The following is a 14,524-nucleotide window of genomic DNA, read 5'->3' as shown; positions in this document are numbered from 1 at the left end:
TCACTTCAACCCTCAGGTTTCTCATCTTTGAAATATGGGGTTGGGCCAAATGCTTCTCAGGTCCCCTCCAGTCACAAACCTTACAGTTCTGTAAAACCTGTGCCACACAAGGTACAGGTACTTTTTGCACAATGAAGTTTTCTGATGTGACATTGTGCAGGTATTAAAAATTGGGGACAAGGGGTTGGGGCACACACAGGTGCCATCATCTGATCATTTATTAAGCTCCTTTCATGTACTGAACATGGTGCTAGACTCGGGATATAAAAGAAAGATGATACTATCTCTTCCTTCAGGGAGTTTTCAGTCAAATGGAAAAACAGATACAGATAAACAATTCCAGTGCAACAGCGTACGGGGATGGGCTTAGGTACACCGAAGGAGCTGCAGCAATAATACATGAGGAGGTAGATACTTGATTTCAACGTGCTGCCTATCAGTCAGTTTCATGGGATTCAGAAGGACTGAGGGACTTTTCTGATTTGCCTGGAATTGCTTCTGGCATGAGGAACTTTCTGGGTCATCCTTCTGTGGCCATATTGAATTTTGCCTCAGAAAGACCCAGGCAAGTATTTTCTGAAGTACACACCCCAGGGTTTATATAACCTTATGAAAATGAGACAAGCCTGTGACACAGAAGAAAGAAGACAATTAGGCTAGAGCAGCAGAGATGCACCTGCCATTCAGAACAGCTGTTTACACTCAGTTTCAGCCCCATTATCTTTCTAAATTCCCTCTCCTCTTCAGTGTTTTTCACTGACCCTTTTCTCTACAAAATGCTATGCTCAGCTTTTCCAAATCTTTCTCGACTGGGTCAGCAGATCTAAGCCCCTACTACCTCTGTGCTCTTGCCAATATGCTTTTATTCATCTAAGACTCCCAAACCAGGGCATGAGGGGGCTGGAAAAGAAAAGGAAGAGCAAATGCCAACCTCTGCCACATGGCAATTTCAAAGGCTACCAAATCCCTACTTGCTTACCAGGCTCTCCGTAGTAAGCTCCGGCAAATCCTGGATGGTACAGCATGGGTAATCCAGGACCGAGATGCTGCAAGATGCAGAGATAAGAACAGGCTTTAGGTAAATGGCAAAGGCAGCAAACGGCTACATCCGAAAGGGCAGGAGGTTATTTCTCTTCAGCTAGCCCCATCTATTTCCAGAATTGCTTAGTGACTTCAGCTGAAACTGAGGGTTCTGGTGCCAGGCACCTCCAGATCCAGTCTCCTCTCCTCATAGCCATGAGAAGGACTGACAGAGTTCTTTCAGAGGCAAGAGAAAGCAGAGAAAGCGCCTCGGCATAGCCACAGTTCTCTTCTGTTCTTTAAAGAAATACATAAGGTCGTATGCATTTGTGTTTCTGTGTTTAAGTGTATATTTGTGTGTATATAATTGTGCGCCCAAAGATGTTGCCCAAACTCATCCCACTTTACACATTATTGACTGAAGGAGTTTTGCAGAAACTAATGCCTGTGGCTGGCGATTTGTTATGAAAGTGAAGTGAAACATCTCCAGTCAGTAACGTTAAGGTAACAAAAAGATGTATTAATGTGTCTCTGGTCAGTAAGTTAATAACAACCTGTGAGAATGAAGACCTCTCCTGTGTCTTACCAGATGTTTCGGAAAGCCAGGACCTCTGGGGAAAAACCACAGAAGCCACTCCAAGAGGAAGCCTGAGACAGAGGCAGCTTCCTGCAGCTGGGCCCATCTAGTAGCTCAAGGATGGTAACCGCATCTGCTCCCAAAAGAGACCCTGGCTGACCGCAAGGGAGCTGGAGGCTCTGCGGTGAGCCCAGGGAGACAGGCATGAGTCAGCAGGGGAAGGAACCACCGCATGATGACGGGGCCCCGGCCACTCCAGCTGACAGCTCTTTCCTCCTCCCTTTTTCATGGGTACAATGCAGCATTTAGACTAGCTAATCTAATCTCTAATGCTCTTTCTGCTTCTGACATTCCATGAGGTTTGTCTTTAAAAGAAAAAAAACTTTTTTGGCCAGGCTGAGGGGCATGTGGGATCTTAGTTCCCTGACCCAGGGATCAAACCTGTGCCCCCTGCAGTGGAAGCGTGGAGTCCTAATCACTGAACCACCAGGGAAGTTCCTTTTTTTTTCCTCCCATGAGGTTCTTTTTTTTTTTTAATTTATTTATTTTAATTGAAGGCTAATTAGTTTACTCCCATGAGGTTTTAAACACCAAACCACTCCAGTTAGAATAACTGGACATGGATAAACGACATTGGCAAAGCATAGGATATAAATAGGAATATGGGGCTCCTTGGACCTCTTCTATATTTCAAAGTCAAAACTTCTATCCAAGCAAAAGGCAACAATTTATTTGACTAGAAATGTTGACCTTTGTCCAAGAAACCCCCAAAGATAACCTAAGGGAATCAGGGCAGGAGAGGAGAGGGCCGTGGATGTACCTACTAGGTTCTCCAGGGTTGCCAGTTTCACACTGCTCCATTAGGATAAAGATTCCTGGCTGGCTCATCTACTTATCTACCCACTTTCTACTGACAAAGCCCCATGGCAAAGTAGGTACTGGCAACCGGGAAATAAGGGTGGGGAATCCAAGATGGATTTGTTTCAATCTCATTGTATTAAATTCTACCAGAGCCCAAATTCTACCCTAAGGGGGCATAAAGTTCCAGGTTTCTAGTATATCTAGATTGTAAGAGCTATGACGAAACTGCAGTAGCAAGCAGAAGGCGCTCAAATTCTTGAGATTATGCAACAGTAAACCTCATAGGTAACGCATAAGAGGAACCCTGTACCCAGGCTGACCTCAGCAAACAGCGCAGTTTGGTACTACCACTCTTCCAGCTCCAAATGGAACCCGAAGGGCACCTATTGGATTGTCTGCCCCCTACTTCTAGGCCCACAGTGCGGGGGCACCAAGCTCCTGAACCCCACTCCTCAGCCACAGTTATTGATCCAAGGGTGGACCTCGAACCCTGGGCATGTGGAACAGGGATCAAGAGCCAATTCAGTCTCTGAAGTGGTACAGGAGCATGTTTAGCTCAGGCAGGCATATTTTCACTAAGTGGCTTAGACATATTTCACTTAGTCGCTCAGTTGTGTCCAACTCTCTTGTGACCCCATGGACTATAGGTGGCTTGCCAGGCTCCTCTGTCCATGGGATTTTCCAGGCAAGAATACTAGAGTGGGTGGCCATTCCTTTCTCCAGGGCATCGTCCCGACCCAAGCAGGGATTGAACCTGGGTGTCCTGCATTGCAGGCAAATTCTGGTTTAGGAAGCAGACAAAACTATTTGTCAGTGAGAGAGGAAAAGTTGGAGCAGAGGTGCAGAGGCCGAGTGGCCACAGATTGGAGGCACATGGCCCCCTGGGTTCTGTGTGCTACAGACTGACCTTGAGGCCCAGAGCTGCACCTCTGTCCGAGGTTCTTCATTTCCTCCTAACAAATCCCCATTCTGTGTGAGCTGACACACACAGGTGCCTTCATGAAGCTGTGGCCCTTCCCCAGCCTCACAGACACTTTCAGTTTTCCCTGGTGAGCAACTAGCACGTCGTAAGTGCCATTTTTAAGGGGCAGAAGTCTCTTTGTAGTGAGGATAAACCCATTCTCTAGTGCTTCCTCCAAACAGGAAAAGTAAAGCGCTCTCATGTATGTTTATCCTAACTAATGCTTATAAAAGTCTATGATAGAGTCAGAGTAGGTATTATTCTCACTTTAAAGATGAAGATACTGTGGCTCAGAGAAACACAGTGTCTTACACTTGAAATGACACAGCTAGCAAGTGGCAGATCCAGGTCAGGAATCCAGGTCCTGTGGCTTTGGGTTCTGTGTGTGTTTTAAGCTACACAGAAGTAGGCTGTCTCTCCAGGGTGGAGTTTCTGGCAGTGCTGACAGACTGTGGGGCCAACATCTCCTAGCCCCTCTCCAGCCACCTCAAGTGTCACGTCAGCCTTCTTCTATTTTAGGAACCTTGCCTCTGGTAAAGCACTTCTGGTCAACTTTACTGATTAACACGCTTCCGGTTTTTGTGTAAGCAGCAAACTAAGGAACAAGGGCCTACTCTGTTAACCCTCCAAGTCCCCACTTGGCTGGAGCAAGCCATAGCAACTGTGTTTTAACCCTGCCTCTTCTGCTTACTTAAAGGGTCTCTCTGGTGTGCTATCCTTATAAGTCAATTAACCTTTCTGAATTTGTTTCCTAACTAAAGAAATGGGAATAAAACTTGTTGTGATATGTCTTAGCACTGATGAGGAGATTAAATGAAATAATGGATGTGAAAATACTGCAGTTTTTAAACTACAAATTGATCTATCGAAGTAAGGGTCTATTGTTTACCTTAAATTACAAATTCTGTATAACCCTTTACAAATTTAATTCAATTTATGATTTATACTAAAATCAGGGCTGGCCAGACAAGCCAGCTGCTTCACAAAATAACATTTTTGGATCCTTCTGAAAGGATCCACAGGGCTGAAATTTATCGGTGCAGCTTCTTTTGAGTTATGGCATTACAGTTTTCAAAACTATTAAGTTACAAATATCTTTGTGAAGAGGCCAAATCATACACCCCACCAGTAATACCTCAAGAAAACGAAATTTGACAGACAGCTCTAAGACAGAAAGGACCAGGGAGAATGGAAAGGCGGCTCAGAGACAAAATAATTTCTCAATCCCCAAACAGCCTTTTGAAATAAACCTGTCCAGAGTCCTTACCCGTTTTTGGCAGTGATGTAGGACAAGATATTTTGATTGAAGAACTTCAGGATCAATGGGATGCAGTTGGCAAATACCAAATGTTGTGATACATATTCAAACTGAATTAAAAAATCAAAGCAGAAAGGAAGCTTATTTTGGGGAGAATAGAAGGTCTATATGAAAAATAAAGAGGCAAGTACAATTCTGACACCCATTCCTAAGAATATCCACTGTCCACTTGTGTTAACAGTCTTCCCATCTGGGACGTGGGGAGAGCCCTCTTCAGCCAGCCTAGCCAACATAGAAGGGGACAGTCTGCAGTGCGTGTATGTTGCAAGCGCCTCACCAAAAGCACAAAATGTACACAAGCCAGAAAGAAAATTCCACTCCAGATAAACAGAAGGAATTGCTGTGAGATTTGTTCCTAAGCTCTACAGCAAAAGGAAGGCTCCCCAAGGGAGTTGCCTCCCATACCAAAGCTCTGGCTCACAGAGTTTCAACTGTGATGGATATGCCAGGAACAGGTGCAGCCCAACAACTGTTGGCATCACTCAGTCAGGATGGATACGGTGCGTGGTAACCAAATGAACCACTGGAGCGTGGGCTCCAGGGTGGGTCTGGTTCACTGGACTAGCCCCTATACTTAGAATATCAGTATTTTAATGAATCAACAAGAGTCCTTCAGTCAACAAATAATGCACTAAGAATAAGCCCAAGATCTTTTTGATGGGTTAAACAATAGAACATCGCGCTCCACTTCGCTCTCTTGAATTTGGATGGGGTTTGCTTCCAGGAAGACCTACTGGGGCAGTGTCATCCGGCTTTTGCCCATGATACACTGAACAGCATCACACACAGTTTGTCTCCAGAATCTAAACTACTCTAAGTGTAGAAACTGGTTGAAAAAGCACAGAACTGCAGTGTTTTAAATCCCTTAGCTCTTATTGATTCCTGATCACCAAAAAATAGCCATGGCAGCACACTCAGCTGCCCTCTCCCGAGGTGTGTGGTTAGAAGTGAGGAGTCAGCTTGTGTTGCCCAGTTCTCTCTTCTGCTCAAATATCTTCTCCCTGGCAGCTGAATCAGGGTATTTTGCAAAGCCTCAGGTGCAGGAGCCAATACAAACCTACTGTCAAGTGATGGGAAACATCTTTCAGTTTGAGACATGTCTGTAGCCTTGTCAGGACACACTGACATGTACTGGCAAGGCCCATCAGGCCACCCACCCGTCTGGCTGTGGATCCACATACTGCCCACCAAGAGAAGCAGACAGAAGCACACACACGCAGATCTCTTTCTACTAGGAACACTATTTCTCACTCATCCCTCCCTATTCCTCCCAGCCCTGCTGCTGCTCTGCAAATATTGGTAGAAGTGTGTGTCCTCGGGGTACCCTAACACACTACAAGATGTCTCTGAATGCACTAAAGTGGATACATATCCAGGTTGTACAGTTGAACCTGCCATGGACACAGACTCTGCAGGGCCTCCCTGCACTGAGCTCCTGCTGTTTTAGCAGCAAGCTTGGTTCTGACTTCTCAGGAGGAATGGGGCAGAGCCTCTGTGCAAGAATGAGAAGCTCCGCCTCCTCTCCATGTCTCACCACAGAGAACACTCACTCACTGCCCCCATCTTCTCCTATGTCTTGGCAACACCCACAGCACTAAGTCCAAACTCCGTGGCATGGCAAACATTGCTCTTATGCGGAAGCAGGTTCCTAACCTCTTTTAGCCTCAGTGGAATAAAATAAGACCCACCTCGCAGTGTTGAGAGATTTTAATGAGATCCCAGATGAACCGATTAGAGTGCCGGCCACAGTGTAAGTACCCACTAACCGTGTGGTAGCACAGGAATTGCTGTCTGCTCCCCACCGTCCTCTCCAGCTTCACGTTACCACCAGACCTCCCCGTCTCCCTCTACCCCATGCAGAACTCCAGAAACATTTGATTAGTTTCCAAAGGTACTTTGCCCTCTGCCCTCAGGAGTTTCACAAATCAGCTTTTCTGCTTTAAATGCTTCCTGCCATCATTCCCTGACAACTCCTGCACCCTGGCTAACAAGTTTTCTGTAGGACTCAGGTTAGGAGTCACAGCTTCTCCACCTCAGGCTGGATTAGGTGTTTTCATAGCAGCTAATGCTTACCTGTAACACAGCACTTATCACTCCATAATTGCCTGCTTTACATCTGTATCCTTTATAAAACTTCAAAGCCCTTATGAGCTAGAGGATGCCTTATATAGAATTCTATCTCAAATGTTAGAAGAATGCTTCACATACAGAAAAGTATGCTTGGCACCCCCCCGCTCCCCTTTTGGCGGCATGCTTGAGTCCTGTGTTCCATTGCTTCAAAGCTGGCTGGGCATATTCCCAAGAAGCTAGGGATTCCTACCTACGACCCCTGGATAATGTTCAAAGGACACAGATGTTTGCAACTTTCTAGGACAATTCCCCACCTTGTGCCCCAAGCTTGTGCAACACGTATCTGGATTCCGTAAGACTGAGAACGATGCTCTGCTGGACTCCAAGGCCCTTGTGTTCTTCCTCTGGGCGGCAGGACCTGGAGGACACCTGAGGGGTGTGGAGAAGTGCTCTGAGCTGCTCACCTGGTAGATGTGGTTCAGTTTGAAGTGTTTGAGGAGCAGCAGGAGCAGGGCAGAGATGCTCTTTACAATGATCTCCTTGTGCCTGTTCACATCGATGCCCAGCTTCATGCTTTGGAGAACAGTGATGCTGCAACGGGGAAAGGAAGAGTCAGTGCAGAAGGTGGCCTTCGAGAGAGGCCTACAAGGACCCAGGTGTTTGGGACACATACAGTACACACCAGTGAGCCAGAACCTGAGAAACCTGGGCTGTGCTAGGGAAACCTCCAGAGTTCCCACTTGTGAGTCTGTCTGGAGGTTTGTCTCTCTCTCGCCTTTGGCAAGCTTGTCCCTTAGCAATGTCCACCCACATACACATGCAGCCAGTCACTGGCAATGATGTGGCCCTCCAGACCCTCAGTTCTGGGCTTGAGAGAGCACTGCAGTGGAAAGGGGCCACTGGTGGCAGAGAGGAGATCTCCTTGGAGACAATCCCCGTAAGTGTTAACGAGGTGAGGCAGGGATGAGAGAGACTGCAGACAAGACAGTGAGTGTTCAGCAGCTGCTCCCACTGAAGCACTTACGGCATCTCCTCAGGCAGGACGTCTGCCAGGATATTGATAGAGTCTGTCTTAGCCTTGGAGGTGGGGGCTGCAGCCAGTAGAATCTTAAGCAGAGCAATCTAGGAAGCAGAAAACGAGGAAATCTACCCCATTCAACAAGGCTATCCTTCCACAACTCAACAGCTCCAAGAGAAGTGTTTGAAATCCTTGCTCCAAGTTCTGCACTCAATAACCAAAGCTCCCTACTTCCGGAAGGGCAAACTGGTGCCCAGTCCTGACGGGCCTGGGAGGCTAAGGAGCCTGAAGAGATGTGCTTACAGACTGTTCTGCGTCAAGACTGCTCTTTCCAAAGAGGATGAGAGAAGGAGCAGAGAGTGGGGGCAATGCCTAGAAATTAGGTGGGAGGGAAAGGCAAGATCCACCCCCCTCACCCTCTTCCTTCCTCTCCCTCAGACCATCAGCATTCTCCCCTGGAAGACTGAGGCCAATTAGGACACCAGAGGCCACCCTGGACCTCGGAGGGACTAAGGTGCTTACTCAGGAGAGGCCCCTGGTGCATCCTGCATGGAGCCTACCCCATTCCCCACCTCTCCCAAACAAGGACTTGGAGGTAGAGACAAGTCCTCCTTCCTCTGGAGGAGCCCCAAGGGGAGATCAGAATTCTGAAGGCTCAGGAAGCAAACTCAAGTGACAGAGGGCTCAGCTTAAAAGGGCTCTCCGCCATCTCTTCTTCGCAGCTGAGAAGCTCTCACAGCCCAGACCCGGCCGTCTCCTTACCATGTACTGGGGGAGGCTATACAGCATGCCCTGGTAGAGGATTTCACATGGCGTCTCTGGTACCACCTCTTCCCCCTACAGCAAGAAAACACACAGTTTGCCCAGACCATTTTCCAGTTGACCAAAATCTATCTTTCCTTGGCTGTGGAGGATGGCAGGACAAGAGCTGGGAGTCAGCTTCGTACCCGAGCTGCATTCATGAGTCACTGCAGGACCTTGGGTCAGTTCCTTTCCCTCTCTGAGACCTAATCTCCTCTTTCAAGGATCAGAGAGCTAGTCTGGATGACCTCGGAGCACTCTTCCAGCCCTGAGAACCTATGATTTTAGCTGTCCCGTTATCTGGAATCTATCCAGAGTTCTTTCTATATCGCTTTCCAGGTCAGAGTCAGAACTCCCACCGAGGATTTGGCTCATATTACTGCTTTGCTGTACATAATGGGCTTAACTCAGGCCACAGGTATGCCTGGGACACTGGAACTGACACCCCACACAGAGGCACTTCCTCTGGTGTCAATCTGAGGCCATCTGAAAGCTTGGGGAGGCTCTGAAGCCAGGGAGGAGAGGTGGATGACTGCACAGAAAGGGTTAATAAAGGCCTGCAGAAACAGTGAGCAGGGAAGAGTTTAGGTGGACGCTACTTTCTTTCCTTCTCCATTACCCTCTACGACAGCCCTGCTTTCGGACCAGCCCCTTATGCACAACTCTGTCCTTGTGATGACCCCATTTAAGTCCTTTATCAGAGTGGGGAGACAGGGGCCTCTAGTGCTCAAGAGGCTACTCAGGCCACTGTCACCTTTGGCCAGTGCAGTCCGTCTTCCTCCCGTCACCCTGTGACGGGACAAGGGTCACCACCATGAGACCCTGAGGTAGAGGGATAGCCAGACCCCTTCTATCCCACACAACGCTGCTGCTGCTTAAATGTACACAAGTCTTAACGTTCTGGCGACCCTGCATGTTTATATTCTGCTTTCTAAAAGGCCTATTTCATACATTCTCCCCTCTCTTCCAACCAACACCCTCAACCCACAGCCCCTCAACAGTTGCTGACCCTACTTCTCAGTTAACGGACAAAACAGAAGCAATCAGATAGGCACAGCCTCATCTTCTCAACACCAAATCTACCAGAGTCTCTACCTTCCCATGTGCCATGAAGGATGAACCGGGTACTCCTATCAAAGGCCATCTGCCACTGGTGCTCACACACTTTCGTTTTGTTGAGTGCTTCGGTTCTGTAATTATCTTTCTCCTGGATCATCCCTCTTAGGACATAAACATACTCCAGTATCTCCTCCAATAACACTATAAAACATTCCCTTGACCCCACATTCTCCTTCAGCTACCAGCCCATTTCTACCTTCCTTTTCACAACAAAATGTCTATGTGGTTTGTCTATGTTGACTAAGCCCACCTCCTTTCTTTACATTCCTTTTTCAGTACACTCCAACTTGGCTTCCAGTCCCACCACTTCCCTTGAGATTGCTCTTATCAAGGTCACCAGTCATTTCTACGTTGCCAAAGCCAATGGGTACCTCAAGTCTTATCAAGCTCCATTTGTCAGCAGCATTTGACACAGCTGATCACCTCCTTCTTCTTGAAAGGCTTTCTTTTCTTAGCTTCTGTGGCATCATACTCTCCTGGATTTCCTGTCCTCTCACTGGGTGTTTTTCTTACTCCTCTTTCCTGGCTCCTTTCCTGGCTCATCCCATCCTCAACACACTGGTGTGCCCCAGCACTTGGTGCTGGGTCCCATCCTCTTCTCTCTTTCCTTCCTCCTCAGGTTACCTCAGCAAGTTCTAAGCTTTTAACACCGTCCATGAGCAAACAGTTTCCAAATTTATTTCTCTTAGTCAGTCCTCTCTCCTAGAACTCTAGGCCTATATATCTAATTGCTTGGCTGCTCTACATGGGTAGACATCTAAAACTCAGTACAACCCAAATAGAACCGTTGATAAAACAGAACTCCTGGGAATTCCCTGGCAATCCAGTGGTTAGTACTCTTGTACTTTCACTGCTATGGGCCTGGGTTCAATCCCTGGTTGGGGAACCAAGATCCTGAAACCCGTGCAGTGTTGGAAAAATAAAAGAAAAATAGGGGAAAACACATTTTAAAAAAAGAAAACAGAACTCCTCATCTTGACAAACTGTAGTTACTCTTATTTTTTTTGGCTGCACTGAGGCAACATGCAGAACTTCCCCAGCTGGGATTGAACCTGTGCCCTCTGCAGTGGAAGCGTGGAGTCTTAACCACTGGACCACCAGAGAAGTCCAAATAATCAAGTACTTATTCTTGATTGCCCTTTATGTCTCTGTATCCACATCCAATGGAACTGCAACTCTTGTCAGCTATACCTCCAAAATATAACCCCAATTCATCCCCTTCTATCTCCACAATTTGTTGTTGTTCAGACGTTAAGTCGCGTCAGACTCTTTGCGACCCCATGGACTGCAGCATGTACCACAATTACTACCTTGGTCTAAAACACCATCATCTCTCATCTTGATCATTTTTAGTTTCCAAAACTCCCTGCTTCAACTCTTTCCTCGTCAAGCCTTTACAAAGTAGCCAAAGATTTTTTAAAAAGATAAATCAGATCATGTCACTCCTGTTTAAAATCTCTGAAGGCTTCCCTTTGTCATGTCAATCAACTTCAAGCTCCCTATCTTTGCTTAAATGTCCTGTGTAAAGTGGCCCCAGACCACCTCTCTGACTCTGTCTCATACAACCCTCATTCCCGTGCTCCAGCCGTAACAGTCTTCATTCACTACTTCTAACACTTAGCTTGCTCTCACCTTGTTAATAAGGCTGTTCTCTCTGCTTGGAATGCTTTTCGCCTTGATGTTCTTATGGCCAGCTCCTTCTTGCACCTCAGATCTTGGATAACTGTCACTTCTCAGAGGTCTACATACCCTGACTGCCCAAGCTAAAGTAGTCTACTACATGGTATGTGATTCTATGTTAATTTTCTTAACTGTATCTGCTGCTGCTGCTGCTGCTAAGTCGCTTCAGTCGTGTCTGACTCTGTGCGACCCCATAGACGGCAGCCCACCAGGCTCACTGTCCCTGGGATTCTCCAGGCAAGAACACTGGAGTGGGTTGCCATTTCCTTCTCCAATGCATGGAAGTGAAAAGTCAAAGTGAAGTCGCTCAGTCGTGCCCGACTCTTAGCGACCCCATGGACTGCAGCCCACCAGGCTCCTCCGTCCATGGGATTTTCCAGGCAAGAGTACTGGAGTGGGTTGCCATTGCCTTCTCTGAAAATCTTTGTTTCTTAATTACTATTGTTTTTCTCCAACCTTATTGTGAAAGTAGAGACCGTGCTTGCCTAGCATGCAGTAAGAGTCCCACAGCAAGCACACAAGTTCTCTGACAGCACTGCCGAGACTTGCCCCTGTGCAGGCTTTCCCTGGACTTACCAAAGACATCGGGCACTTCTCCAGCTCCTCCTCATTCTTGATCTGAACATCTGCGATGGAGACGTACTTGTGCTGGGAACACAAGATGTCAACAAGGGGCTGAGGGCCTTGATCACATGTGTACCAGCCTCTTGCTTAACTTCCCAAATGACGAGGAAGTGCCCTATTTATGGGTCTGTCACCTCAAATAAACCATGCACTCTTTGAAGGCAGGAGTCTTACTCACCTTTGCATCATGAACATCAGCAAAGTTCTTTAATACAGTATTTTTATTTATTTCATATTTCCACATTGGATGGGCAGCAAATACTTTAGCATCTACCTTCAACCAAAGTGCAAGGGGAAGAAAAGAACAAGCCCAGGCCTAGGACCACTGCTCTGAGAGCTCTGCTGCAGATGCCTGTATGTGTGTGCATGTGTGAACGGAGTGATGATGGAGAGGTGAGGCTGGGCTCAAGGTCTGTGCAGGGAATACACTACTCTTCCTCGTCCTCACACACTCTCCGGATACAAAGCAGACTGCTACTTGATCCTGGGCCTGCGGAAGCTACTGAGCCTCTAAGGAGTGAGAAGTGAGAGGAAAGGAAGTGATAAGTGGGAAGAGGGAGAGTAGGGTGGGAGGAGGGAAAAGCAATGAGAGAAGAAAGGATAACTTTTTCATCCATCTAAATGTAGGACACTGAATAGGTAGGGAGAGACCTGATTTTTTTTTAATCTGTTTGGCCAAAACCCTTGCAGAGGAAATACAGAATAACAAGTTCAGAACATGTCTAGTGGAAGAGCCCTACCCAGGACCCAGGACCCTACTGGGGGTCATCCAATTTGTATTGATGGGTCCCTCTCTCTGAAGACTGACAGCCCAACCTGCTCACCTGCTTGAGGGTCTTCACACTCTCGTGGATGGGCCTAGGTAATCCAACCAAAGTATCTGTATCCCTGTGAACACAAGATACATAAAGGTCAGAAGTACAGAGAACTACCGATACTCCTGGAGTCACGTGGACCAGGCCACTTTCACCATCTGGTTGCCTGGATCTTTCTCTGCAAGTTACCAGGTCCCTCATTATTGCTTCAGGACACAAAAAGAACAATGGTACAGAGAAGAGTCTCTGTAACTTAGGGTTTCTGTACAGTCTAGTGGGGACTCACTTTGTCTGGGAGTAGGTTCCTATTTAAAAGGGCATGTTGCCCAACAACACTTTTGACAGCAAAACAGCAGTAAGAATGGGTTCTGAGGTTTTGTAGTGACCAGTGGGGATTCACAAGGGTAGGGAGATGGCGAAAGACTGGATCTGTTCCCACCACGTTGCTTCTTCACAGAATTCTCTAGGAAAGAGCCTGTAGGGACCATCTCATAACATTCTGATGAGGAAATTGATTCCCATAGGGAAATGACTCGATCAACATCCTATACCTGGCTGAGAACATAAAAATTCTAGGAAACTGGAAGGAAAAAACTAGATGGCAAGAACCCAAAGCAGTCACTGGGAGCTGCCCAAGGCTCTGGGTTGTATCACCATGATTAGGCAACATTTCTCATTCTAAGCCACCCACTCCTCTGGCCCCTAAGAACCCCTCTATATAGCCAGTTCTGACCATCCAGTCACTTACTGCCCCAGAGTGAATCCGATGAACTTGTTCCTACTCATCTCCAAGAAGTGCTCAATGTCCTTCTGTCTGAGAGGATGGTGGACAGACAAATCCCAGAGAAGGGAAGAATAGCAAACCTTGAGAGAGAGAACCTTACTGGGCTCCCACCCCTCCAGATGGAAAACTAGAACAGGAAGGGAAGCCAATAAAGGAACTCCCCACCCAGGAGTTCTAACTCACAGCCCAGCTTACTGAGCCTTGAGTACACAGACCACTCCGCCCTCAGCCTCCAGTGACTAGAACCCTGAAGCCCGGGGTCCCTGGTGTTATCAAACCTACCTGACCTTTGGGGCCCAGGGTAGGCCCTTGGGAAAGGCCACCCGTTCAGCAGAGAGGGGTGCCTGTGAGGGTGGAGGGGGTACTAGAGGGTCCTGCTCTAGCAGGTCTAACTCTCCATCCAAAGTGCGTTCTCCATCGCTGGCAGGTTCCTCTTCCTCCTCTGTGGCTGGTTCCTCAGTCTTAAAGAGATCTCTTTCGTTGTAGATGTCCAAGCTGTCCTGCTTAGTAAGGAGTTGCTGGGGGGCGAGGAGGGTGGGTAGAAGGAGAGAGGGAAGGTGTCCAGAAATCTCAGTCTGGGCATCCTTGTCTGAGGCTACCCACTACCCCCAGGCCGCTGACTTCAGGGAACATGGAGTAAGAACCCACCCCTAGTGAGAACTTTCTCTTCCCATCTCAACCCTACTGTCCCCACCAGGCCCAATTCCAGGACAGGCAGCTCTCTCAAGCAAGCACACAAATGGCTGGGAGGCAGAGCACAGATAATCCCAGAGTCACACTTAGGTTTCAGAAAGCACTGATGCTTTTTTTTTTTGCCTGCACTTTCCTTCCTAATTATGCTCTACTTAGGTGAACATTCAATTAATTTGCCTTCTG

At 47.5% G+C, this 14,524-nt stretch overlaps 1 protein-coding gene across 4 annotated transcripts in view; it reads right to left on the bottom strand.

The window, feature by feature from the left end:
• The window catches only part of STRIP2 (striatin interacting protein 2), a 49,006-nt gene that overhangs the window by 18,923 nt on the left and 15,559 nt on the right, over nucleotides 1-14,524 (bottom strand). For 3 of the 4 annotated variants that reach the window (XM_019959067.2, XM_070788153.1, XM_070788154.1), the window contains exons 10-18: nucleotides 13,931-14,166; nucleotides 13,613-13,678; nucleotides 12,874-12,937; nucleotides 12,002-12,073; nucleotides 8,588-8,662; nucleotides 7,832-7,929; nucleotides 7,272-7,398; nucleotides 4,687-4,787; nucleotides 980-1,046 (exon numbers count right to left, since the gene is read on the bottom strand). In XM_019959067.2, coding sequence (XP_019814626.2) covers nucleotides 980-1,046; nucleotides 4,687-4,787; nucleotides 7,272-7,398; nucleotides 7,832-7,929; nucleotides 8,588-8,662; nucleotides 12,002-12,073; nucleotides 12,874-12,937; nucleotides 13,613-13,678; nucleotides 13,931-14,166 — 906 coding nt within the window. The remainder of the gene's footprint in view (nucleotides 1-979; nucleotides 1,047-4,686; nucleotides 4,788-7,271; nucleotides 7,399-7,831; nucleotides 7,930-8,587; nucleotides 8,663-12,001; nucleotides 12,074-12,873; nucleotides 12,938-13,612; nucleotides 13,679-13,930; nucleotides 14,167-14,524) is intronic. The other variant, XM_070788155.1, reaches the window with a different exon arrangement.

The sequence above is a fragment of the Bos indicus genome, chromosome 4, assembly GCF_029378745.1.
Source record: "Bos indicus isolate NIAB-ARS_2022 breed Sahiwal x Tharparkar chromosome 4, NIAB-ARS_B.indTharparkar_mat_pri_1.0, whole genome shotgun sequence".
In the NCBI taxonomy this organism is placed as follows: domain Eukaryota; kingdom Metazoa; phylum Chordata; class Mammalia; order Artiodactyla; family Bovidae; genus Bos; species Bos indicus.
The sequence above is the reverse complement of the archived record's forward strand: the minus strand, read 5'-3'. Positions and strand labels throughout refer to the sequence as shown.